This window comes from Emiliania huxleyi (assembly GCF_000372725.1).
Source record: "Emiliania huxleyi CCMP1516 unplaced genomic scaffold EMIHUscaffold_104, whole genome shotgun sequence".
Classification (NCBI taxonomy): Eukaryota; Haptophyta; order Isochrysidales; family Noelaerhabdaceae; genus Emiliania; species Emiliania huxleyi.
In genome coordinates this window covers 116,823-139,265 of record NW_005202176.1, presented here as the reverse complement: position 1 = coordinate 139,265, position 22,443 = coordinate 116,823, and the positions used below count along the sequence as shown (strand labels likewise).

Here is a 22,443-nt window from a genome sequence, read left to right as displayed (position 1 = left end):
CCGCCGTGAGCGCCAAAAAAGCGTCAACCGCGCAACCGCGCAACCGAGAGAGAGCGACTGAGACGCTTCAGCGACCGGCCAGGAGCCGGGCCGAGGTCTGTCCGAAGCCGCATGCCGCTCGAGTCGGTCGCCCGGGGCACCCTGGGAGGCGCCCGTCGAAGCCAAAGCTGTGCTGGGGACACGGCCGGATCAGCCTCGTACCCGCACGGAATTTGGTGGGCTCGAGCTGCACAAGGGGAAGTGGGCTCCCGCCTCGGGAGGGAGTTTCCTTGAAACTCTTTTTCACAGACATTGTTATTCGGAGAAGAAGTACCGCCACAGCGCGCTGGTCTATAAGGTTCCACCGTGCCGATGTACCCGTGTCTCGTGTGTCTGCATGCATCAACAGAGGACAAGCCACGACCTCTGTGGGTGTCAGAGACCTCGGCGAAGATCGTTCAGCCACCCGAGCCAAGAGCCACCGGAGTCTCCCCCTCCTCTCCCCTCGAGCCACCTCTCCCCGTCCTTGCCCCACATGCGCACCTGAGAGTAGAGGCTGCGCGCCTCGTCCGCCGCCAGAGCGCCGTCCCCGCCAGAGCCGGCCGCCGGCAGCGCCTCGATACTCCGCGCCAAGCCCGCCAGCTTGAGCAACGAGCGCTCCGCCTCCGCCTCCCCATCGCCCGCGGCCCGCACGAGAGCCGCGAGCAGCGCCTCCACCTCCTCCGGTGGATAATTGTCGAAGGCCGCCAGCATCTGCTCGAACACGCGCCCCTCAAGCGCGTCGCTCCAGGAGCCGGTCTCCTCGGCGCCCCGCGGAGCCGAGACCACGTCGAAGCGAAATCCGCCGGCTGCCTCCTCTGCCAACACCGCCGCTTTGGCCTCTGCCGACGCCGCTGCTTCCTCTGCCACCAGCCTCTCCGCTGCTGCCTCCGCCTCCTCTGCCGCTGCCATTTCCGCCTCCCTCCTCTCTCTCGCCACCCGCGCCGCCTCCTCCGCCTCCTCCGCCTCCTCCGCCTCCGCGGCCGCCTCTGCGACCGCTTCGGCGGCCGCCTCCCTCTCCGCCGCCCTCTCCCGCTCCTTTTGCAGCTCCCTCTCGCGCTCCGCCGCGAGCCCGCGTGCGTACCAGTCGTCCTGGTCGAGGTAGCGGTCGTAGCCGCCCTCGTCCTGAGTCACGTCCGCCCGCCGGCTCGTCTCGACGCGCAGCTCCAGAGACAGCTCCGCCGCCTCGCCGTACCGCTCCTCGTCCACCGCGCGACGCAACGCGGCGAGCAGCTGCCCGCGGCGGCTGCTGCCAGCCTCGAGCGCCGCGGCGGCGCCGACGTCGCCCTCCTCGAGGGCGCGCCGCATCGCGAGGCGTCGGCGCACGTCCTCGTCGAGGAGAGGCTCGAGCAGCTGGGTCAGGGCCTGCAGGAGGGGGGGAGACACGGCTCAGGAAAGCCTCCTCAGGAAAGGCTCCCCGCGTCGAGCGGCTCTTCCCCACCTCGTTGGTCGCCTCTCGCCTCCGAGGCAGCCGCAGCCCCGCCCGCAGCGCCGAGCGGGCCTTGTCCTCGAGCGAGAGGGAGAGGAGCTCGTCCGCAGAACTGATCTCCCAAGGCAGCGGCGGGGGAGGGCGCCGCTCGCCCTCCCCTCCCTCCTCTCCCTCAGCCCTCTCCGCCGTGCGCGGCATCACCTCGAGCCGCATCTTGCCGCGCTGCTCGCTGTACCGCGGAGCAGTCCGGCCGCCTTCCCACACGCGAGCGTCGACCAGCACGCGACAGCCGAGCGCCAGCGCCACGCCGAGCGCCTCGTCGGCGGTGCACTCGCACAGCGTCGCGTCCTCCGCCAGCTCGGGCAGCGAGGCCTCGCCCTGCCAGCCCTCGTCGCCGAGCCCCTCGGCCTCGTCCTTGGCCCGCCAGCGCGCGTCTTGGGCGGGCGGCGGGCCGGCGCCCGCCGCGAAGCTCCCCGAGTCGCGTGCCATCGGCAGCCGCCGCTCGAGCACGAGCGCTCCGCCCACCACGAGCGAGTCGCCCAGCAGGGCGGTGTCCTCCAGCACCACGCACGCGATGTCGGCGCAAGCGTCGCGACGCGCCATGTCGACGAGGAGGTGGTAGGCAGAGCGATAGCCCTCGCGCGGGTAGCCGCGGCCCGAGCAGCGAGCAAAGGCGTCTCGCTTGGCCTGCGGCGCCGGGTTCCAGGCCGCAAACGGCAGATTGTCAAAGAGGCCGCCATCGCGGCCGGCGGTGGCCTGAGCCTGGAGAAGCACCTCGACCATTGATGGGCGTGCTGCATTGAGGGCCTGCTCGCACGCCATCACCGCGTCGGCAGGAATGGGAACCGGAAGGACCGGTCCCTCGCGTGTCTCGGAGAGGAATAGCGCAGGCGCCGCCGCGCAGCGGCCGAGGCCGGCGAACCGGAGAGGGACAAAGTCGGAGAGGCGGATGGGCACCGCCGCGGCAGATGGGAGCGAGAGGAGGAGCATGCACATGCACGTGGGGAGGTCGAGAAGGCGGCGGTCCACGCGTGCTTGCAGTCACTCAGTCAGCAGTCAGTCTCCGTGCAAATGCGACCCGTCGAGACCATCAACTGTGGCACGGGCTGTGGCGCCACACTTCGACTGCTCGCAGGCTGGATAGCTGCTCGTTCTCAGGGAGGGGCGTAGTCCCGTTCACATAAACGCACAACTCCGGACCCAAGACGCACAAGCACAGACAGTCGAGAAGGGGGAGAGACAGCAACGACAGTCAGAAGTCAGCGCTGGGTCCCAGGAAGGCGAATGCGATGACGGCCTCTAGTGTGAGCTCTAGCTAGTGAGCTCATACGCACGCCGGCAGATCGCGACTATATATATACAGCTAGTTAAGAGCCGACCGACCCTCGCGTCCGGTGCTCACCGACGGCCGGGCGGGCCGCCCGCCCACGCGCCGCCTACGCGCAGCGCGTGCGCCGCAAACTCGCCCGCCGACAGCGCTGGCCAGTCTCCATCGGCCGTCGCGAGAGGCCTGCCCGGCTGTCGCCGCGGGGCCCCCACGAACACCACGCGTCGGATGCGGTGCCGCGCGAACTCGCGCGCAAAGTGCACGCCCCACGCCCGCCGCAGCGTCGTAGCGAAGTAGGACCGCGCCTCCTTCGCGCTACGCGCGCCGATCCGCCTCCAGTGCTGCTTGGATGCCGACTCCACCACACAGTCGAACAGCTGGTGCAGGTCGTCCGACGCCTCCGCGTAGGCCCCGACAACGAGGCTGCGCACGGTGCCAAACGAGCGCAGCACGGAGGAAACGGCGTCCCTCGAGCCGTTGTTCCATGCCTGCACGTGCGGCTTGGCATCGAGCGCCGCCGCCCGCGCCTCGTAGTCGCGCTGGACAAGGTTCGCCCTGTCGGCGACAGCGCCGCCCTGGCCATCGTCGCGCGCCCGAGCGCTCATGTAGTGAGGCCCGCCGCGGTGGATGGTCTTGCCCTCGAGGAGGTGCTCCGCCGGCGGCTGCTCGGGCCCGCGCTGCACTGTCGTGCCGCGCCACCGGACAGACGGATGCGCCTGGCCTCGTGTGCCCGTGCAGCGCGCCGTGCGGGACTCGCGCAGCTTGCAGTGCAGGCGCCCATCCGGCACGATGCCGTTCTTGCCGCGCGTGCCAGCTGTGCCGTTGAGTGTGACAGGCGGGATGACGGCGCTGAAGATCTCGCGCGGTTCCTCCTTGCCGCGCAGCCCCGCGTGCAGCGCATCACCGATCACGCGTGAGAAGATGTCGTCGTGGCAGTTGCCGTGGGCGCGGTCGTTGAGCGTCGCCAAGCCCAGCTGGACGCCAAAGGCATCGCAGACTCGAGGAGGGCCGCGGCCGGAGCAGGCGATGCTCTTGCCCACGAGCGCGCGCACGGCTGGGCTCTCCCGGCCGAGGTAGGTGCAGAAGATCTCGCGGAACTCGCGCGCCTCGCACCGGTTCTGAGCCGAGGGCCATGAGCTCACCCACGCGGACGAGAACGAGTCGACGGCCAGCCACGCCTCCCGCCGCGTGTCGCCGTGCGGCAGCCCGAGGATGCTGCGGCTGAGCTGGTTGCGCTTGACCTGCTCCCGCTGCTGCGTCAGCTGCCGCTGTAGCCCAGCGCTGCCGGCCCGCCCGTTGCCAGCCTCGGGAGCCCGGACATCGAGAGGTCCCGCCACGCCCTCGCCGCGGACCTCTCGCTGCATGCCCTCCCACGCCTTCTTGAAGGACTCGCCCGTCGGCGTCAGCTGCCCCAGCTGCGCGCCGAGCGGGTTGACGTTGGTGGTGCAGCCCGAGAGGAAGCGCGAGAGGCGAGGGCTGTTCGGGTACGGCAACTCGAAGGCGCCGTGGCCGAAGAGCGGAGCGAGCATCTGGAAGAAGCCGCGCTCTCTGCCGCCGCCGGGCGTCGACCTGTCGAGGAACCTCTCGGCCGCCTCGACAAAGCAGGCGCAGAACGCAGCCGGCGCCACCTCCTCGAGCGAGCGCAGGCCGAGGCCGCGCATCCGCGCAGGCAGGCGAGCCCGCCGCGCGGTGATGGCGTCGCCGAGCACGCCCTCGTAGCCGCACGCCTCAGCGGCACGGGTGAGCGCAGCGTCGACGACGCGAGCGTGGGACACCGTCTTGTCGGGAGGGAGGTGCCGAAGGATGAAGTCGAACTTGGCGGAGCAGGAGTAGTAGATGGCGGCCCACAGCGCGTGGGGGCTCGCAGCACGTAGCGAAAGAACTGTCTTGTCGATGTAGCTCACGATACTGCTCACCTGGGCGCGTAACCACGCATCCACAAACCCTGCCTCCCCCATTGGGCAGCCCGCGACCATCACGCCTCGGTACGTCCGCGACCCGCCATCCTCCTCCGGCACCAGCACCATGCCGACTGGCGCGCCCAACGCCTCCCGCCACGGGCAGTGCGAGAGGTTGTACTCGGGAGAGAAGCACTCGAGCTTCGAGACCTGCATCTCGAGGTTGAGCGACGCCTTGACCGCCTCGCCAAAGCGCTTGACCGCCGGGAACACGGCGGCCGCCGGTCCTAGCGCGAAGATGTCGTCCATCTCCGCCCAAGCCCCGCCACCGAACGGCCTCAGCTCGGCGTCGAGGGCAGCCAGCTCCGGCTGGATGGCGATGCAGAAGGCGCCGCTCGATGGAGGCCCGCCCTGCTGCGTGCCGGTCGCCGAGTCGCCGCCACGCGACGTCTCAGCGCGGCACGTCTGCCCCTCGAGGTGGTGCTGCTCAAAGAGCCGCGTCCGCTGGGGCCCGACGAGCAGGCTCGTCGCGGACATGAGCGTCGCGTGAAGAAGCGGCATGAACGGCGCCAGCTCCGGCACCTCCGAGCAGCGGCGGAGAAGCGCCGACCGATCGATCTCGTTGTACGCGTTTTTGAGGTCGATCTTGACGAGCACAAAGTCGCCTCGCTGCTCGAGCAAGATGCGGATCCCGTTGATCATGATCGAGATTCCGCCCGAGACTCCTACCGCCACCTGCTGTGGCGCGAGCACGTCCGCCATCGCCGGGGCCACGCTGGCAGTCACCGAGGTGAGGATGGACCGCAGGGTGACCTCGCCCACCGCCACTGGCCGCACGTCAGGCTGTCGCATGGCCTCCACGTCGGCCTGCGTGACCGCCTTCTTGACGAGAGGCATCAACGAGGCGATCGAGGCGGCGCCGTAGAACCAGGTCGGCAAGTCCCCGCTGGCGAGCTCCGAGGCGAAGGCATCGTACTTCTGCATGACGCTGTCGGCCTTGGCGTCGTCGAAGGAGTGGGTGAGCACCCTGAGGTACTCGTTGCGGTTGCCCGAAGGCCCGGTGCCCGCGCGCCGCCGCAGCTTGCGGAACGTCTCGGTGAGGCTCACCCGCACCGCCGGGACCTGCACGGGCAGGTCGTGCGGGACGGGGCGATCGCGCTCCGGGTGCTTCCTGCGCAGCTGCAGGAGCACGGAGGCCGAGAGGTCGGCAATGCCCAGCGAGTGAAGCATCCGCATCGCGCGAGAGATCTCGCCGTCCGCGAAGAGCGCGAGCGCCGCGGACACCGCTGCCGAGCGCTCTCGCTCCGTCCGCTCCTCGAAGCTCTCGCGGCGATGCGCGCTCCGACGCCGAGCCGACCACGCTCTGGTGCGATCGGCCTCCCAGGCGCAGAGGAGGGCGGCCCGCTCGCCGTTGCGCCACCGCTGGAAGCGCAGGGCGAGAGACGTCGACACGTCGATGGAGCGACCGCCGCCCCGAGAGGTGCGCGCCGGCCCTCGCAGGAGCACGTCATGCAGACATAGTTGCCACTTGAGCCCGCGCTCGAGCGCCAGCTCATCGCCCGAGCTCTTGGCAGCCTGAATGAAGTCGAAGACGTCGACATTGGCTCTCGCCCACTCGCCTCGCAGCGAATCCGGTACCTCGAGAACGTGACTGCACGGGGAGACGGCGCACTGGAAGGCGCTGTGCGCGTCAATGCACTCCCACTCGCCTCCCGGCGGCACCGCCGGTGGCGCCCTCGCATCAGGGAGGCTCACCTTCTCCGCCGCCGGCGGGAGGGCGTCCCATGCGGCCTGGCGCGTGGCGTCCGCGTCTGCCCGCGTTTTGGCCGCATGGCACGCCGCCGAGCGGCCGGCCGCCGCCTCGACGAAGGCCTGGTCGGCCTCCGAGACCTGTGCTTTACACAGCGGGCAGTCCGGTGGGGCCTGCTGGTTTGACCGAGCTCCAAAGGCGCTCCGCAAGCAGCCCGCACAGAAAGCGTGGGTGTGGTGACAGCCAAGCTGGCAGATGGTCGCCGTCTCTTCCACCTCGGAGAAGTCACAGAGGCAGATCCCGCATCTACTCTCGAAGAGCAGTTGCCGGTTCTCCTCTTGCCGCAGGAGCTGGTGCTCGATGTGAAGCCGGAGCCTCTGGCTCCGAGCTTCTTCTTCGAGCACCTCGAGGTAGGACATGGTCGTCCCATCCTCCAGCGGCCGCCCCTCCGCCTCCTCCAACCACCAGCTGTCTGCGGCCCCGTCCGATTGGGGGGGCATCCACTCGCCCTCAGCCTGCGATTGAGCCGCCGCCTCGGCTGCTGCAGCCTCCGCCGCCGCTGCAGCCAGCCGCTCTTCCGCCGCCAGCTGCGACTCAGCGATCCGCGCCAGCCTCTGCAGCCGAGTAGCAGCTGACTCAGCCGGCAGGGAAGGAGCAGCAGACTCAACAGCCTCACGAGCCTGGCTGGCTTGAAGGCGCTGCGAGCGGCGGTAAAGTTGGTCAGTGTTGCTGTCCTCTGTATCACCGCCGCCGCTGCCACCGCCGCCGCCGCTGCCACCGCCGCCGCCGCTGCCACCGCCGCCGCCGCTGCCACCGCCGCCGCCGCTGCCACCGCCGCCGCCGCTGCCACCGCCGCCGCCGCTGCCACCGCCGCCGCCGCTGCCACCGCCGCCGCCGACGCCACCGCCGCCGCCGACGCCACCATCGCCACTGCCGTCGTCGCCGTCGAAGCTGCGACCACCGCTGGAGCCATCAGAGCTGCCACCTCCAGAGCTCCTAGAGCTCCGAAGGCGGCGAGGGCCGCTGGCTCCACGTCGGCCATCGCCACCACCTCCCCGCTCACCGCTGCGACGTGACATCGCGATATGCGAGGTCACGTGCGCAGCGGCGCTCAGTTAGGTTGGTTGCGTCCGCTGGCTAAGCTTGGTTCGCGGTGGCGGGCGCCATGGCGACTGCACGATGGCAGGTAGGACGCACGTCTCGTTCACAGCCTTGTTATTGAGAAGAAAATACGTCCTATGGCGCTGTGCGCTGGCCTGTGAGAGGTTGAGGTGCGAGCCCTGGAGGCCCTGGGGATGGGGGGGGACTACCCGCGGGCTTAGAAGGCCCGCGCGCAGGGGGGTGGGGCATTGAGACCGGTCATGAATGAGTGCGCGACACGCATGTTGCGAGCAGCGTTGTTGATGTTTTGCGCATCGCCACTGACGGCGGCGCGCGAGAGCTGTTGCGAGTGGTGTTGGGCTAGCCTTCACACCCCCTCACTTAGGCATGAGCGCCCGAAACTTAAACGGCGGGCGCTTGACGAACCCGAGGGGGGGGGCGGGGGCAGCAACGGCTGCGGCCCCGAGAGTCGAATCGACAACTCATAGTTCGAACTGGCGGCTCATAATGAAACTTGCTGAAATCGCCCTGTGGGGGCGGCAGCGGCGACCGCCCCGGGGGCGGCAGCGGTGACCGCCCCGGGGAATATGTTTAGCGACTCCCACCCCCAAGGAAGTTCTGATAGACATGTCCAGGACTCTGTAGGAGTTCAAGCGCAAGAACAAGAAGGACCTCACCGGCAACCCGCGCTCCATGCGCCGCCTCCGCACCGCCTGCGAGCGCGCCAAGCGCACGCTCTCCTCATCGACGCAGACGTCAATCGAGATTGACTCGCTCTTCGAGGGCATCGACTTCTTCTCGTCCATCACGCGCGCGCGCTTCGAGGAGCTCTGCATGGACCTCTTCCGCTCCACCATGGAGCCGGTCGAGAAGTGCCTCCGCGACTCGAAGATGTCCAAGGGCGGCGAGGTGCAGGTTTGGGGCCCAAGTCGTGGCCAAAATCAAAATTATTTGGTCCCAAATTCCTCATCGCCACCATTATCTGAGAACTCGTCAATGGACTTATCCACCCCCTCTCCAGCGGAGTCGTTTGAGTCGCTGCGCTTGTCATCGTCTGGTTCGCGCTTGTCGTCCTCATCTGGGTCGCGCTCAGATGCCAGCGGTGATCCTTTGTACTGTTCAAGACTTTGCTCGTAGGGATGAAGAGGGATGATCGGCGAGGACGGCCGCGGCACGGGCTTAAGAGGGAGGTCCTCTTCTTCTTCATCTTCAGAGGGCGGCGGCGAGGGCGGCCGCGGCACGGGCTTGGGGATCGGAGTCCGTCTACCTCTGTCGCTTGGTAAGTGTACACGAATGATGTCGGGATCGTCCGCGGAAGGCGTCTCACTCTCGCGTGAGCCGCCACGCACCTTCACCGAGCTCGAAGGTGCTGACGAGGTTGAGGCGGTAGCCGCTGGCCTCGCCGGCGCCGGCCTCGCCGGCGCCGGCGCTGGCCTCGCCGGCGCTGGCCTCGCCGGTGCCGGTTGTGTTGTCCTAAGCTGCTCTATCTGCCTTTCCAAAGCGTGGACATGTCCGACGAGACGGTCAGCCCGGCTACGAGCCCCAATAAGCTCGAGCTGCAGTTGCTCTCCTTCGGATTTGCGATTATATCGCTTTCGATCCATCATTCAAAAATCACCATTTCCCCCACTATTTCCAGCCTCACATGGACATAGTGTGCGAAAGCTACCGCCGCACCCACGGCAGGCCGCTAGCGTGGGGAAGCGCTCCGTCCCGAGCGACTCGAGAGGGACCCCCACCGCTTGCCAGTGGTGTGTCACTTGTTCTTGTATTGCCCGTTCGTGCTTTTGGCCACCCGGGTCAAACCATCCGCTCAGAGGGCACCCACCTCCCTCCATCCCGAGCAGCGCTCCCGCCATTTCGAGAAGGTATCAGACACGCCTCTCATACTGTAGAGCCGTACGATACCGTACAGAGAGCCTCACGACCGCACCCCCCTGTATATGACCTACCGCACCCGTACCCGGCTACCGCCGCCGCGTGCGACGTACGTGGCGCCGCTGGCCATCCCGGCTGCTGCCGCCGCCCCTCTCGACGCCGCTCCCCTCGCCGCCGGTATCGACCGCGCCGCCGACGTTGGTCGCGCTGGACGGCAGCGCGTCCCCAGTCTCGCCGTCGCTCTTCTCGCCGTCGCTCGCCTCGCCGCTGGTATTAGGGTCCGCGCTGCCGGCGCCGAGCGTCACCTGCCTCCACGTCTCTTCCTCTAAGGAGAGGAGAGGCTCGGCGTCCGGGTAGCCGTCGTACTCGACCGCATCCACACGAGCCGGCCGCCCGAACCCTCCTCCCGCCACGTGATGGTGGCCGGCCACCACCCCTGCTCGCCTAGGATCTCGACGTGCGTGCCTATCTCGATGACAGCGTGCCCGGCCAGCCTCGCCGTCGCGTCCACGCGCAGCCGCTCCGCCGCGCCTCCTGCCGCTCCGCGGGCTGCCGCAGCACGTAGTGGTCGGCCGTACTCCGCGCCACCCGCGAGGACGTCAGCCGCTCACCGTCTCGACCGCCGCCTCGATTGGCGGAGGGGCTCGACCCGTCGTTCCGCGACCTCCTGGAGTCCTGGTGCGCCGCCCGTCTGCGCTCCACCAACGACGCCGTCGCTCCAGGCCGCCCATCTCTCAGCCATACCCCCCTGACCCCCCCTCTGGACGCGTCCACCCTACGTCCAACATTCGCATCCCCAAAAATACATACATCGTAGCACACATTCGTATTCGATTATTCGTACCGGCGAGAGCTTGCAGAGTGGAGGTACAGCGCGTGAGTCGTGCCTCCGCCGTCGCCCCCGAGTGCTGTTGTCGCCCCTCTGCCCTTCGCCGCAGCACTAGCCGATGCGCCTAGACGCGTCGCCGGCGTTGACGCGGCGTGGCGCGCTGGCCGCACTGTCGCTGCTGCCGGCGCTGCTGCCGTCGCAGCCCGCCTCTGCCCTCTTCGGCGCGGGCAACTCCCCCACCGTGGAGGTCCTGGAGCAGCCGGAGCTCTGCCAGGGGCGCGCGCAGGCCCAGGACTTTGTGGCGGTGCGCTACACCGGCCGCTTCGCCGACGGGCGCGCATTCGACACTCGGTACGCCGCTCGGCCGCTCGTGTACCAGCTCGGCTCCTTCTACCTGCCTGGCGTGGACGCGGCGCTCGCGGGGAGATGTGTCGGCACGAAACTGCGGCTGCAGTGGGCGTCGAGCCCGCGCCCGCGGCTCGAGGACGACGCGCAGCAGCTGCCCGCGGGCTCGCGTCTTCAGCTGGAGCTCGAGCTCGTCACAATCAAGTACTCGCTCTTCGGCGAGACGATGCGCGACCCGGCGAACAGCTACTTCTTCGCGCCGGGGCCGGTGACCCTCTCCTCCGCGTACGACCCGCGCGGCCACGCCTCCGGCCTGCCGCCCCAGGTCAAGCGAGACAACCCCTTCGCGCTCGGCCCGACGGAGGACTCGCTCATCTCCAACTCGAAGGGCGTGCTCAAGCCGTTCGTCGGGGAAGGGGTCGGACTGCCCGAGGCGCCGCCGGAGGCGGCGGGGGCGGAGGGCGCGGGGGCGCCCCTTCGCGGGTCGCGCACCGGCAAGGACGGCTGAGCGCCAAGTGCTCGCAGCGGCGCCGGCGCCCGGCGGCGGGGTTCATCCGCGCGCCGGTTCTCGTCGCTTCTCGCCACTTAGATCCACTTCTCGGCAAAGGGAATGATGTCGGCCTCCCTTAGAGATGGAGAGTTTTCATCGTTCCTCCTTGCGCTACGCTACCGTACAGAAAAATGTCGATTCAGAATTCTAAGCCGGTGTGCTGCAGCACCGCTGCTCAACTCCGTGTGTAGAGACAAGAGAGCGTAATGCCGTCGGCCGTCAAACCACTCTCTGCTCCTAGTCCTCGTACTCGGGTCGAACGTAGGTCTTCGTGTTGAAGACGTACCAGCTCCACATGCTGAGCGCGAGCAGCATCGAGCGCCGCACGTTGCGCAGGTAGCGCGAGCGCAGGAGCCGGCCCACGGCAGCGACGGCCGAGCCGATTGCACCGCCGCGCGCTGCTGAGATGAGGTCGGCGCCCTCGCGCTGCCTCCTCCGCTGAAGGTGCGCGCGCATGTCACTGACGATCCCGCCGTTCGCCAGCGACCAGCTCGAGTCGCCCACCGTCTCGCCGTCTGCTCCGGCGAACACGTCCTCGGCTGCTCGCTGCGGCCGCACAGAATCCCCGTCTGACGCACCCCGCGCCACTGGATCCGCCTGCGCGCGACACGCAGCGCACGGGCGCGTGGTTAGTGGGGCGCACGGGCTGGTGCGATGCGCGATGTGCGCGCACCGCGGCAGTGACGGCGACGAGCGCCACCGCGAGCAGAGATCTCGACGCGGGCCACATATGGCAAGCGAAAAAGACGAGCAAACTGGCGCATCACACGTCTTCTGATAAACGCAGTATGGAAGATACAAAGAGACGGAGGAGCAACGAGCGCCCTGGCGTGAGCCGAAGACACTCCCTCCGTAGACACTGATCACACACGGGTGGGACAGGGTGGGTCACAACAACGAGGCACGAGAGCGTGCACGACAGAGCGACGGCGCAGCGTACCGCCGTCCAGCTAAAAAGCGGCGGCCGACGGTTGCTGCGCAAAGTGATCAGTTCTAAAATAGGTGCCGGGGCCCAACGGATAGATGAATCCGGGGCACCCTCCACTCGAATCCCTGGCCGGGGGTTCGAGGTGGCCCCCACCCTGGGGCCTCCCATCAAAGGGACTGCGGCAGAAGACGCCCAATCTTGCACAAGTGCAAGAACCATACGTCTTCTGATAAACGCAGTATGGAAGATACAAAGAGACGGAGGAGCAACGAGCGCCCTGGCGTGAGCCGAAGACACTCCCAACTGCGCTCCGTCACCGGTGTCGCGGTCTCCCCCACTGAGGGCGATCTGCGGGGGGGAGTCGCGCCGCCGGCATGTATCTGTGCAACTGTGTTTTTGCCTTGTCCCGTTTGATGGAGCAAAGTCACGGGCCGCCCGCGCTTGAAGGCGGTCGCGCCAGGCGCGGGCGGCACTAGTTGCCGGCGATCCGCTTGGGCAGCGCCAGGGCGCGCCGGCGAGGGAGAGCGGCTAGCCTCGCGGCGAGGGTGCGGGCTCGGTGGCCGAGGCGTCCTCGAACTCGTGCTGGCGGATGCCTCGCCGCCCCTGCGAGTCCACGACTGTAGCTGCAGCCTCAGAGGCATGCTGTCCACCACGACACAACACCACTCACCACAGAGTGCGTAAAGAATTTTACATGCGTAAAGAATTATAACTCAGCGCTGAGCGCATCGGCTCTGGGGGGGTGAACATACTGTCGCGGCCTAAAGTCTGTGCATGTTGTCGGGGACACGATCCCGGCGTGAACACAACTAACTGACGGATATCCGCTCCTCACAGTCGCACGCGCCGCGCTGCGGCGCGTGCCACTGTCTTTGTTTGAAGTCAAAAGTCGAATCAGAGCGCCGTCGGCGTGGTCCCCCGATTTCCTCCCACGGACCGCCCGTCCGGCACCGCTTCCGGGACGCACGCCGGCGAAGCACCATCGAGCTGCTGTATGGCCCCGGCATCGCCTCCCTGGGCCTGGCTTAGCTAGACTGAGAGATATTGTGGACATGGTTAGTCTCTACAACATATACACTGACACTGAACCTCCCAGAGCTCGTCCCGGTCCGTCACGGCCATCCTCGTCCTCCGGCGGGCCCCCGGCCGCGGCGCGGTGCGGCGGTGTCACAAAAATCCGACCACAGAGCACCGGGACGCGGTCGGGCGATTCGAGGCCTAACTAGGCGTATGCATTGACTATCCAGGGCTATCACCTGGACCCACATCAACAGGCGCCTGCGGAGTTGTGGTCAGGAGCTGCTGTTCACACCTGCACAAGGGACGTCCGAAATTCGGCGCACAATGCTCATTCCGACGCCCGCCACATGACGCCCACCGCAGCCGCGTTGGTCGGCGCGCGCCGCCGCCGACCATCACCACCGACCAACGGCTCGCACGGCCGTGCGGTGAGCAAAAATTTGGGTCGCTGCGCGCCTGCCAGATGCTCTGCGACGTCTGGACGCTCGCCAGAAACGCCAGGAAGCTTGCCTTCCACCCCTGGGCCCGAGGGCGAACGGCAGTGGTCGGCAGCCTCTGCGACGCTCCGATCGGCTCCTCGACCTCATCGCTTGCGACGAGCCAGCATGGCTCGTCGCTCGACGGCAGCCTGCTCAGTATGCTCTTGGCATTCTGTACAGCCTCGCCAGGCTCTCTGAGACGGCCTGCAGGGCCGGCGCGGACCGCCTCGGGCGCGATGGCCCTCCTCAGTACCTACCTCTTTGATGCCTGTCGGCTCTCCAATCTCGTCGCCGGCGGCAGGCCCGCATGGCGCGCTGCTCGATGGCAGCCTGCTCAGTACGCCTTGGACAGTGACTTCTGCCTCGCTGCTCTTACTGCAGCCGCCTCCGGGACCGGCGCCGGCCGCCACGCCTCGCCAGTGCTGTCTACGCCTGCGACACGCGTGTCGGCTCGCCGCCCGCGTCGCCCGCGGCGGGCCCGCATGGCTCGCCGCTCGTCGGGAGCGTTCCCAGCAGGCTGTGCAGGGCAATCTGCCTCACTCAGGGCGCCGCCGCCGCTGCGCGGGGCCGCCACCGGCGCCGCTGCCGTGAACACTGCCGCCGTGTACGTCACCATCGCCTCTCTTCGTCGCCGATCTCGCCGACGCCGCTCGCCGCTCGCCGCCGCCCTGCCCTGCCCTGCCCTCGCACAAACAAACAAACACACACACACACACACACACATACAGACACACATACAGACACACAAAACACACCCTGCCCTCACTCGAGCGCCCCGCGCCCTCCCGCCCCACGCCCTGCGCCTCACGCCGCGCGTCCCACGCACGCCCCGCGCCCCGCGCCCCCACGCCCCTCACCTCGCGCCTCACGCCTCCCTCCCCACCCTCTCAGGCATTTCTCCTCCCTGCTGCTCGCCGACTCCTCCTCCCCCCGCATGACCGACGACTACCCGTCCTTTGGCGACTCCTCCCTCTTCGGCGCCAACGCCCACTACCCGTTCGGCCCGGTGAGGGGCAGGAGCGGAGCCATTCCAACGGCTGGGAAAATTTCTGAACGGCCGTGCATGCGCCTGCATGCCGGACAACTAAGAAGGTCCCTCGCTCCTGCTCCTCTCTCGGAAGACGCGCGCCGGCCTGGGGGATTCGCTTGCGATCCCGCTCCAGCCAGAGGCCGCGTGAGGCGTGTGGGACGGTGCACGCTGGGGCTCGGTCCCCGAGAGCGCTGGCCTCGCGTCTCGAGGGGAGGACGGCTTGTAACTGAGGTTCGCCGTCAGAGACAGTCGTCCTCCCCTCCTCGGCCATTCCAACGGCCAGGCCGCTCGCTTAAGGCTGATTGGCTAGACGAGCGGTCTACCTCCGACGGGGCGGTCCGGGAACGCGTGGAACCTGCCCGCCTCGGTGGGAGGTGGTTTGGCGCCGACGGACCGCCCTCTCCACCACCCTCGCCCAGGGATCTACAACGCTGTCTCAAGGTCCGACAGGTTCGGCACCGGGCACCGCCTCGGTATACAAAATGCGCCTGCGGGCGGACCCTCACAGATCACAGATCACACCTGCACAGACTTTGATACGGCACAGTACTCTTGATGAACATCGTGTTGTGTGGGTGCGACTGTTAGATCCAAAGTTAACGGTTTGTTTGCAGCTCTATCATCAGCGTTGTGCGCAGGCTCTCAGCGGAAAGGGGGGTATTTCGGTATTCACTCCGGGCCGGCACGGTCCACGGACCACCCCCGCGGCCGACACCCCGAACCCCGTCCGTGCGTCAGGAGACGGCCCGAGCCGTTTGGGACAAAGTTACGTAAGATGCCAAGGTGTACGATACATCACAGACTTCGACCCTGTCAGCAGTCCTCCTCCGTGTACGTAAGAGCTAGTGGCGGCCCCTTGGTTATTTTTGCGTACTCGAGTATGCCACAACAATGTCGGCGATCGGGCTGATTGCGCTCCTCGCCTGCCCGTCCAGGGTCGAATTGCATGCACATCGCCCCACGCCCGTAAGGCATCGATCCCGCAGGCCGGTCGCGATTGCCATCCAGGGTGATGTCGTGATGAGCGCGGCTGACACCATCCTGCGACGAGCCCCGTACGCCTCGGCCTTCGCTGTCGTGGGCGTGAAGGCTGTGCTTGCCGATCTGCTCGCACAAACGCGAGAGCGCAGACTCCAGCCTGTTGGCGCGCGCGTCGTCACTTGCGACGATCTCTCCTGCGAGGAGATTGAGGTCGCCGCACCGTATTGCGCGCGTCGCACGTTGGCTTTCTTGCTGTACGGAGGAATCTATCAGGGGTGCTTCCAGCACTGGCTCTTCAACCGAATGCTGCCCGCGCTCGTGGGAGAGGGCTCTGACCTGCGCACCGTCCTCTCCAAGGTCGCCGTGGACCAGCTTATCCTCACTCCCTTCCTCTGCCTGCCCGCTGCCTACTTGTTCAAGGTGGGCCCAGCGCTGCATCCACCTCGCTCCTGCAGAGTTGCCCGTGCAGAGCTGCCCTGCCCCACAGAAGCGCCCTGTCTCGCAGGCGCTAGCTTTCGGCTACGGCGCCAGGCTCGCCCTCCGCCGCTACCTCGCAGACGCGCGGCGCGACCTGCTCGCAAAGTACTGGGCGCTCTGGACGCCCGTGCAGTGCCTCACGTTCGGCGTGGTGCCGCCGCAGTGGCGGATCGCCTTCGTCGCCGCGGTGAGCTTCTTCTGGCTTATCGTGCTCAGCTCGATCACCGCGAGGAGCGACCCGCCGCCTCTGGACTGACGCCTCTCGTCTATTCCTTGTCACGCTGTGCATTGCTTGCCCACACTTGGTGTGCATACTGTTGTCGTGCGCGTTCGTCGTATTGGAAGTGGCGGTGTACACATACGTAGTACATGCAACGGTGCGGGGGGTGTGTCGCCAATTGCGGCTGTGTACTGTTCGGCTGCATGCCGGCGTGGGTGGCGCAGGTTGAGGTTCGTCGAGGTGTGCGCGGCTGTGCGTCCCCGTCGTCCGTCCCAGCAACGACCTCGCCCACACCCCTCCACCACGCTCCACGCTCTCCCCAGGGCCAGGCGTCCGTGTGTGTGTGGCTTGAGGCTTGTATCCACATACCGTGTACGAGAATGTACACGTGTGTAATAGTTGATCGAGACCTTAAAACATGGCTGCACACGTCGTCACCCCCGGTCGGTGACACTGCTCACTGGTACGCGGGGGGGGGGGGGGGGGGGGCAGGCGGAGCTCCAGAAGGCACCCTGCGCTCCGACACATCTCGACTCTGGACTGGTGCGCACGCACGAGTCCGGGCGCGTACCATCACGCGTTCGTGGGGTGGGTGGAGACAATAGAGAGAGAAAGAGAGAGAGTCACATTCGCAACCCCGCTCAGAGGTCCTCGTCGTCGTCGTCGCCTCGCCACGCGGGTCTCACCCCGGCCGCAACCCTCTCCATGTGCAGGCGCGCGAGCATCGAGTTGATGTCGGCGTAAGCCGCGGGGGGCGAGAGTTGCGCGGTGCCCCATGCGGGAGCACCGCCCCTCGCCAGCAGTTCCGCCGCACTGCCCGGGGCAGCTGCTGCCGCCGCCTCCCACGCTCGCGCAAGCCCCGGGTGCGGAAGCCACTGCTGCGGGTGTGGCTGCTGCAGGTGCGGCGGCTGCTGCTGCTGCTGCTGCTGCTGCTGCTGCTGCTGCTGCTGCTGCTGCTGCTGCTGCTGCTGCTGCTGCTGCTGCTGCTGCTGCTGCTGCTGCTGCTGCTGCTGCTGCTGCTGCTGCTGCGCCGCCAGCAGCGCATGGTGCGGGTGGTACTGCGCCGGATGCCGCGCCGGCTGTTGGGGTGGGGGCGCCGGGGGGAAGATTGGGCCGAGCGGCACCGGCGGCGTGTCCAGCGGCTCGCTGCGGTTGCACGGGAGGACCGGTGAGTTGGCGCGCGGGAGGCGGCCGGGAAGCGGGGGCGCCCACCTCGAGTTGATTCGTAGCCGCTTCATGTCGATTGTCTCGCTGGCGGACGAGTCGGGCCGCTGACGTTTGCTGCGAAAAGTGGGGCGAGCCGGTGAGGAGAGGGGGCGGCGCGGGGGTCGGGCGGCGGGCGGCGTGGGGGCGGCTCACCCTCCGCACCGCGCCTCCCAGCGATCGGCCATGAGAGGTCGTCCAGAAGCCCGCCTCGAGCGGCTGGGCGGCTGTGAGAAATAACGCGGCGGCCGGCGGAGCTGGGAAGAGGACCGCCGCAAGCGGCGTGGCGTGGAGCGGTTGAGCATCCCTCCGGGGGCCCCTCTGCGCCGGGGAGGCGTTGTTGGAGGCTAGGACGCAAGCGTCCGTCGCCCTTTTCAAACTCGGGGCCCACTCCGCTACGCTCCGACCCGAATTTGGAGGGCCTAAAAGTTTAAGGTGTTGCTGCGCAAAAGGGGTCGGACACAGGGCGCAGCTCATGCTAAGAGCTAGAAGGGGAGCTAGAGAGAACGACTACCCTGTCCCGTTATTGCGTACACCAACACCACAAAAGCTCTCTCTCTCCTGTCCTCACTCAGAGCACAGAGGGGGGTCACAACTACCGAGTCTCCCGACTAGCTGCCACGTTGCCGACCGAGAGCGGATCTCCTCCTGCTCCGCAAGGAGGGTGGCCAAGGCTAAAGTCTTGCCGGAGCCGCCGGGCGCGTTGACGACTTGGAGAAGGTCGCCCTTGTACTTGTACTTGTAGAGATGCTCGAGGGGGTGCTTTGTGGGGCGGTGCGCAGCCAGGCCAGCAGTGAGGGGAGGCGCACCCTCACTCTCCTCGGTTGCAGAGCTCGTCAGAGGCTGCGTCACGACGGGAGGGTCGCGACAGCAGTCCTCGGGCGAGCCGACGCGCATGTCCAACCAGCGCTGGGACTCGTTGTGACGGCAGACGCCGGCTGCCTCTCCAACCGCTTCTGCAGCGTCCTTCTTTGCCCGTGCATGGGCTCGATCCGATTCCGCAGCGTGTCGTCCCCAGCGGCGGTGCTGCGCGGGAGGCGGCCGCGGGCACGCTGGGCTCGATCAGCTTTCCCTAGCACGGATTTGGGAGAGAGTTTTTTTGTGTTCGGATTTGGCGGACGTTCGTGGCTTCAATTTTACGAATGTCTTGGCACCAGCTGAAGGCTTGCACGTCCCACATCGCCCAGTTCGTGCACGGTATTCGGATTTTGCTATTTGCTCGTGTGGGGGTATATCGCAGATTTGTCAATGGTACCGCGTCTGCGACGCGGGCGCCTTGCGGGCAGAGCCCTTAGCCACCCTTTTATCTTGCGCGGTCAAAATTATGTATGTAGGAAGTGAGTGCAGAAGATTTGGGGTAAGTTGGCTGCAAACGCGATTTTTTCTCTAAGACGCACAACACTGTGCAAAACGGCCGCACTTGACGTTTAGGCTTGTTGTGCGAGTATATGGGCCAAAAGCGTCGAAAATGTCCCAAAAAGCGTGTCTCGAGTTTGTGGCAGCTCCACAGCCGGCGCGCGCCGCCAGGAAGCACCGCTTGCTGGATACACGCACTCCCTGGGTCCCAGGGAGTGCGTGTATCCAGCTGGAGTGAGTAGGCTCGACGCCGCGCTCGCTGTGGAGCTGCCACAAAGTCGCCGCCGAACGTGCCACCGAAGGTGTCCCGGCGGAGGTGGTGGAGTTTGAGACCTGAGGCTGCGGAGGTGACGCCTGAGGTACCGGCCCGTGCACGGCGACTCAGCCGGCGACCGCCACGGGCTCAGGCGAGACTTGTCGACTCGTTCCGGCTCAGCTTCACCGTGGTCATCGGGCGTCTGTCGACGTCAGGACCACCCATACAGCTCGCGGGTTTGAGGTCGCAAGAGCCAAGATGGTGGCGTTTGGACATCCCAGCCATCACACAAGACAGCCTGTAGGTGATGGCGGGACGGCGCAGTGTTTGTGGCACTCGGCAGTAGGCACCCGCGGCACGGCCCCGCTGTCGGCTCTCTCGCGGGCTGCGGAACCGGCCCCAGAAGGGGACGGTCCGGGCGAGTGTGGCAGCTCCTGCGCTAGTATGGGCAGCCTCTATCACAACACTACTGATCCTGGTCATTAGAGCTGCCAGGGATAGCGTCAGGAGCTGGAAGGAGTCAAAACCCCTCATATTTGAGACATCGTGGCCCATATACTCGCACAACGAGAGCCGTTATAGAGGTTAGTCGGGGGTTTTGTGTTCTTTCCATCGCACCATCGATGAAATAACTCGCTGCCCAAAACGACGATACTCGGCCAGCCGGCCCGCAGCTCTACGCGCGCGGAGCTGGCTGACCCCTCGCTCAGAGCAGCCCGCCCGACTTGCGCCAGGCGAGGCCCTCGCTCTCGCTCGCCATCGCCATGAGCACGCCGCGCATAGCCTCCGCGGCGTCGGCGCCCATGTCACGCGGTGCGCAGAGGCGCGCGGAGACGAGCCTGGCGGCGTCGGCGCGCACCTTGTGCTCGAGCGGCTCGAGGCCGAGGAGCTCCGCCTCGCACAGCGCGCGCTCCTCCTCCTCCTCCTCGCCGCCCTCGGCTGCTGGCTCGCCACCCGCCTCGTCCTCCCACCTGCCCGCACACTGCAGCAGCCGCGCCGCGCAATCGGCCAGCAGAAGCTCGACCGCCGCGCCGTCCTCCTCCTCCAGCCGCTGCAAGTTCGCCTGCGAGAGCGGCTCCGCCGCCGTCGCGTCGGCGACCACAGCCTCCCAGTTGGCGATGATCTTCTCCGCCGCAGCGAGGGCCGCGGCGGCCGAGGGAGCGGCCTGTGCCGAGCGCCTGAGCTCGAGCGCAGCGGCACCTACCCGCAACACCCTTTGAGGTCTGCACGCGGCCCCTCTTACGCCTCCGGCGCCTCGCTCCGCGGTGCGCCGTCGGCGCGGCGCGACACCGCGCGCTGAGCGTCGGAGAGGGTGCCGTTGGTGGCGAAGATGCGCTGGAAGGCGGCGACGGCGGCGGACCACGAGTAGGTGTCGCCGCGCACGCGTGCGTAGGCAGGCTCCTCCGCCATCGCCACGAACCACCCCTCGATCTGCGGCCAGCGAGGCGGCTCTCCCTCCTCCGGCCTCAGCGCAAACCCGGACGTGAGAGGCAGCTGGACCGCCCACCGCTCGAGAAAGGGCAGGTAGGTGGCGTCGGCGAGACCGACCGAGCCGCCGCAGATGAAAGGGCCTCCTCCCTCCGCGATGGCCGCGTCGAGCGCGTCCAGCCCGTCCTCGAAGGCTGCGCGGAGGGAGGCAACCTCCTCCTGCGTCACGCTCGCGTTGCGGACGGCGGCCGCGAAGCGGAAGCCGGCGGAGGAAAGATTGCCGGCCTCCGCAATGAGTGCCTCGGCGGCCGCGCGCTCTCCGTCGGGCGGCAGCATCGCCGGCTCTGGGTGGAGCTCCTCGAGCCGCCGCAAGATCACATCCGACTCCCAAACCACCTCTTCCGTTCCGCCGCTGCGGATCTTGACTGCTGGCACGAGGGTGGTTGGGACCATGTCCTTGTACCACTGTGGCTTATCGCGGAGGTTGATCAGCACCTCTTCGTACGGCAGGCCCTTGGTCTCGAGCTGCAGCCACACTCGCTCGCAGAACGGGCACCATCCATTCGTGTCGCGGTAGAGCGTAATCGCCGGCGTGGGAGCGCTGCTGGCCGGGAGCCGGCGAGCGAGCGCTGCCCAGCGGGTGGGAACGGCGGGCACCATGGGCAAGGCGAGCGCCGTGGTAACTGCCAAGCCGATGGGGATGGCGATGCCCATGACCGCGGTGTGGGAGGGTGGGTGGGGGTATTGGGGAGGGAGGGAGAGGGGTCTGGTCGGGGGTAATTTTTCTTTTCTTTTTTTGTCCTCTCTAATTGCACGTATGACAGACCCGATCTGTGTGGACCGCCCGAAACACCGATGTTTAGCGGGTTCGAGCCGTCACACAGTGGCTGCCGGGGTGTGCCGAGGGGGGCTGGGTGGGCGGTAAGCCGTCATTCATTGCCCGGCGTTGCTTGCAGCGCTCTAGGTGGTAGTCGTAGTGGCGGCGCTCCAAGAGTGGCGCTCTTGGGAATTTCCGCTCCCCCCCCCCCCCCGCAAGGCGCGAGACACACACGATGCTGTTACTAAAACCTCTCGCCTCTGCACGAGCGGCCAATCTGCGGCGCTCTAGGCATGCTGCAGGGGCCGGAGGTGCGCATCCTTTGCTGCCCATACTCCCCATATCTCCCCATATCTCCCCGTATCTCCCCATATCACCCGACCTATGCGTATTGCACTGTCGCTTCTTCCTGGGTGGTGCGTCCGGTCTGGCTCTCGCTTGCCTACTCACCGTCTCCTTGTCATTGGGGCGGCGCAGCTTCTTTGCCGATCACAGATCACCAAATGGTGGAGTTCAGTAGTACTCCGTGCCCCGGTCGGGGAGTCCCCAGTCGGGGCAGCAGGGAAGGCTGGCAAACAGAAGATGGCGCCTCGAGGGTGGGCAGACGATGCAAGTGTCGATGGAATCGTCAAGGTCTTGCTTGCACCCAAGTTCCGCGGCCGATGCCTGGTCCGCCAAGTAGACAGTGTCCAGGTAGAAATCCGACGTTGCGTGGACAGGCTCCGTTGCGGAGCCAGGGAGGTTGACGAATGCCAGCAGCCCCCACCCGTCTCCTTCTACACTTGCCTCCCAGTCCGGCACGTCTGTGCAGAATATGTACTTGCCGTTGCTTGAGCTCAGGGTGAAGTCTTCGCGATCAAAATTTTTCCACGCCTTGATCCGGTTAGGCTCGCCTGGTCCTGAGTGGAATGCTGCAGCGAGATTTCCGAGACCCAAGAAGCTTTCGGAATCGCCCACGATCTCGAGTCCGGAGTCGGCGGCACGAACATCTCAAAAACTATGTTCGAGTAGCGGCCACCTTTTGATTCAGGAAGAATGAGATTATTGCACGTGGCGGGGTCGCAGAGGAGGTCGAACGCCCGCCCGCGAGGAAGCGATGCCTTGTACGAGAGCCCGTTCGTTT

The 22,443-nt window shown here is 67.0% G+C and overlaps 7 protein-coding genes across 7 annotated transcripts; 3 read left to right on the top strand and 4 right to left on the bottom strand.

Annotated features, from left to right (window-relative positions):
* Positions 1-414: 414 nt before the first annotated feature.
* Positions 415-7,464, bottom strand: EMIHUDRAFT_108455 (hypothetical protein; the record flags this gene model as incomplete). The annotated part of the gene is made up of 4 exons (XM_005792881.1): positions 415-1,383; positions 1,460-2,254; positions 2,993-7,036; positions 7,099-7,464. The coding sequence occupies 4 exons, from the start codon at positions 7,462-7,464 to the stop codon at positions 415-417; spliced, it is 6,174 nt and encodes a 2,057-aa protein (XP_005792938.1).
* A 704-nt stretch (positions 7,465-8,168) lies between these two features.
* EMIHUDRAFT_47896 (hypothetical protein) lies at positions 8,169-8,423 on the top strand (the record flags this gene model as incomplete). Its single annotated transcript, XM_005792880.1, has 1 exon — positions 8,169-8,423. A coding segment is annotated over one exon (255 nt), but the record flags the coding sequence as incomplete, so codon positions are not given.
* A 1,860-nt stretch (positions 8,424-10,283) lies between these two features.
* EMIHUDRAFT_360946 (hypothetical protein) lies at positions 10,284-11,246 on the top strand. Its single transcript, XM_005792879.1, has one exon. It carries the CDS (start codon positions 10,349-10,351, stop codon positions 11,081-11,083), a length of 735 nt encoding a protein of 244 aa, XP_005792936.1. The 5' UTR covers positions 10,284-10,348; the 3' UTR covers positions 11,084-11,246.
* A 116-nt stretch (positions 11,247-11,362) lies between these two features.
* Positions 11,363-11,855, bottom strand: EMIHUDRAFT_222597 (hypothetical protein; the record flags this gene model as incomplete). The annotated part of the gene is made up of 2 exons (XM_005792878.1): positions 11,363-11,722; positions 11,799-11,855. The coding sequence occupies 2 exons, from the start codon at positions 11,853-11,855 to the stop codon at positions 11,363-11,365; spliced, it is 417 nt and encodes a 138-aa protein (XP_005792935.1).
* Positions 11,856-15,473: 3,618 nt separating this feature from the next.
* Positions 15,474-16,654, top strand: EMIHUDRAFT_422938 (hypothetical protein; the record flags this gene model as incomplete). Its single annotated transcript, XM_005792877.1, has 2 exons — positions 15,474-15,983; positions 16,069-16,654. 2 exons carry the CDS (start codon positions 15,474-15,476, stop codon positions 16,294-16,296), a joined length of 738 nt encoding a protein of 245 aa, XP_005792934.1. The 3' UTR covers positions 16,297-16,654.
* A 247-nt stretch (positions 16,655-16,901) lies between these two features.
* Positions 16,902-17,651, bottom strand: EMIHUDRAFT_222594 (hypothetical protein; the record flags this gene model as incomplete). The annotated part of the gene is made up of 3 exons (XM_005792876.1): positions 16,902-17,099; positions 17,385-17,541; positions 17,629-17,651. 3 exons carry the CDS (start codon positions 17,649-17,651, stop codon positions 16,902-16,904), a joined length of 378 nt encoding a protein of 125 aa, XP_005792933.1.
* A 2,026-nt stretch (positions 17,652-19,677) lies between these two features.
* Positions 19,678-21,219, bottom strand: GDA2 (glutathione dehydrogenase; the record flags this gene model as incomplete). Its single annotated transcript, XM_005792875.1, has 2 exons — positions 19,678-20,275; positions 20,347-21,219. Coding segments are annotated over 2 exons (1,367 nt in total), but the record flags the coding sequence as incomplete, so codon positions are not given.
* Positions 21,220-22,443: the final 1,224 nt, after the last annotated feature.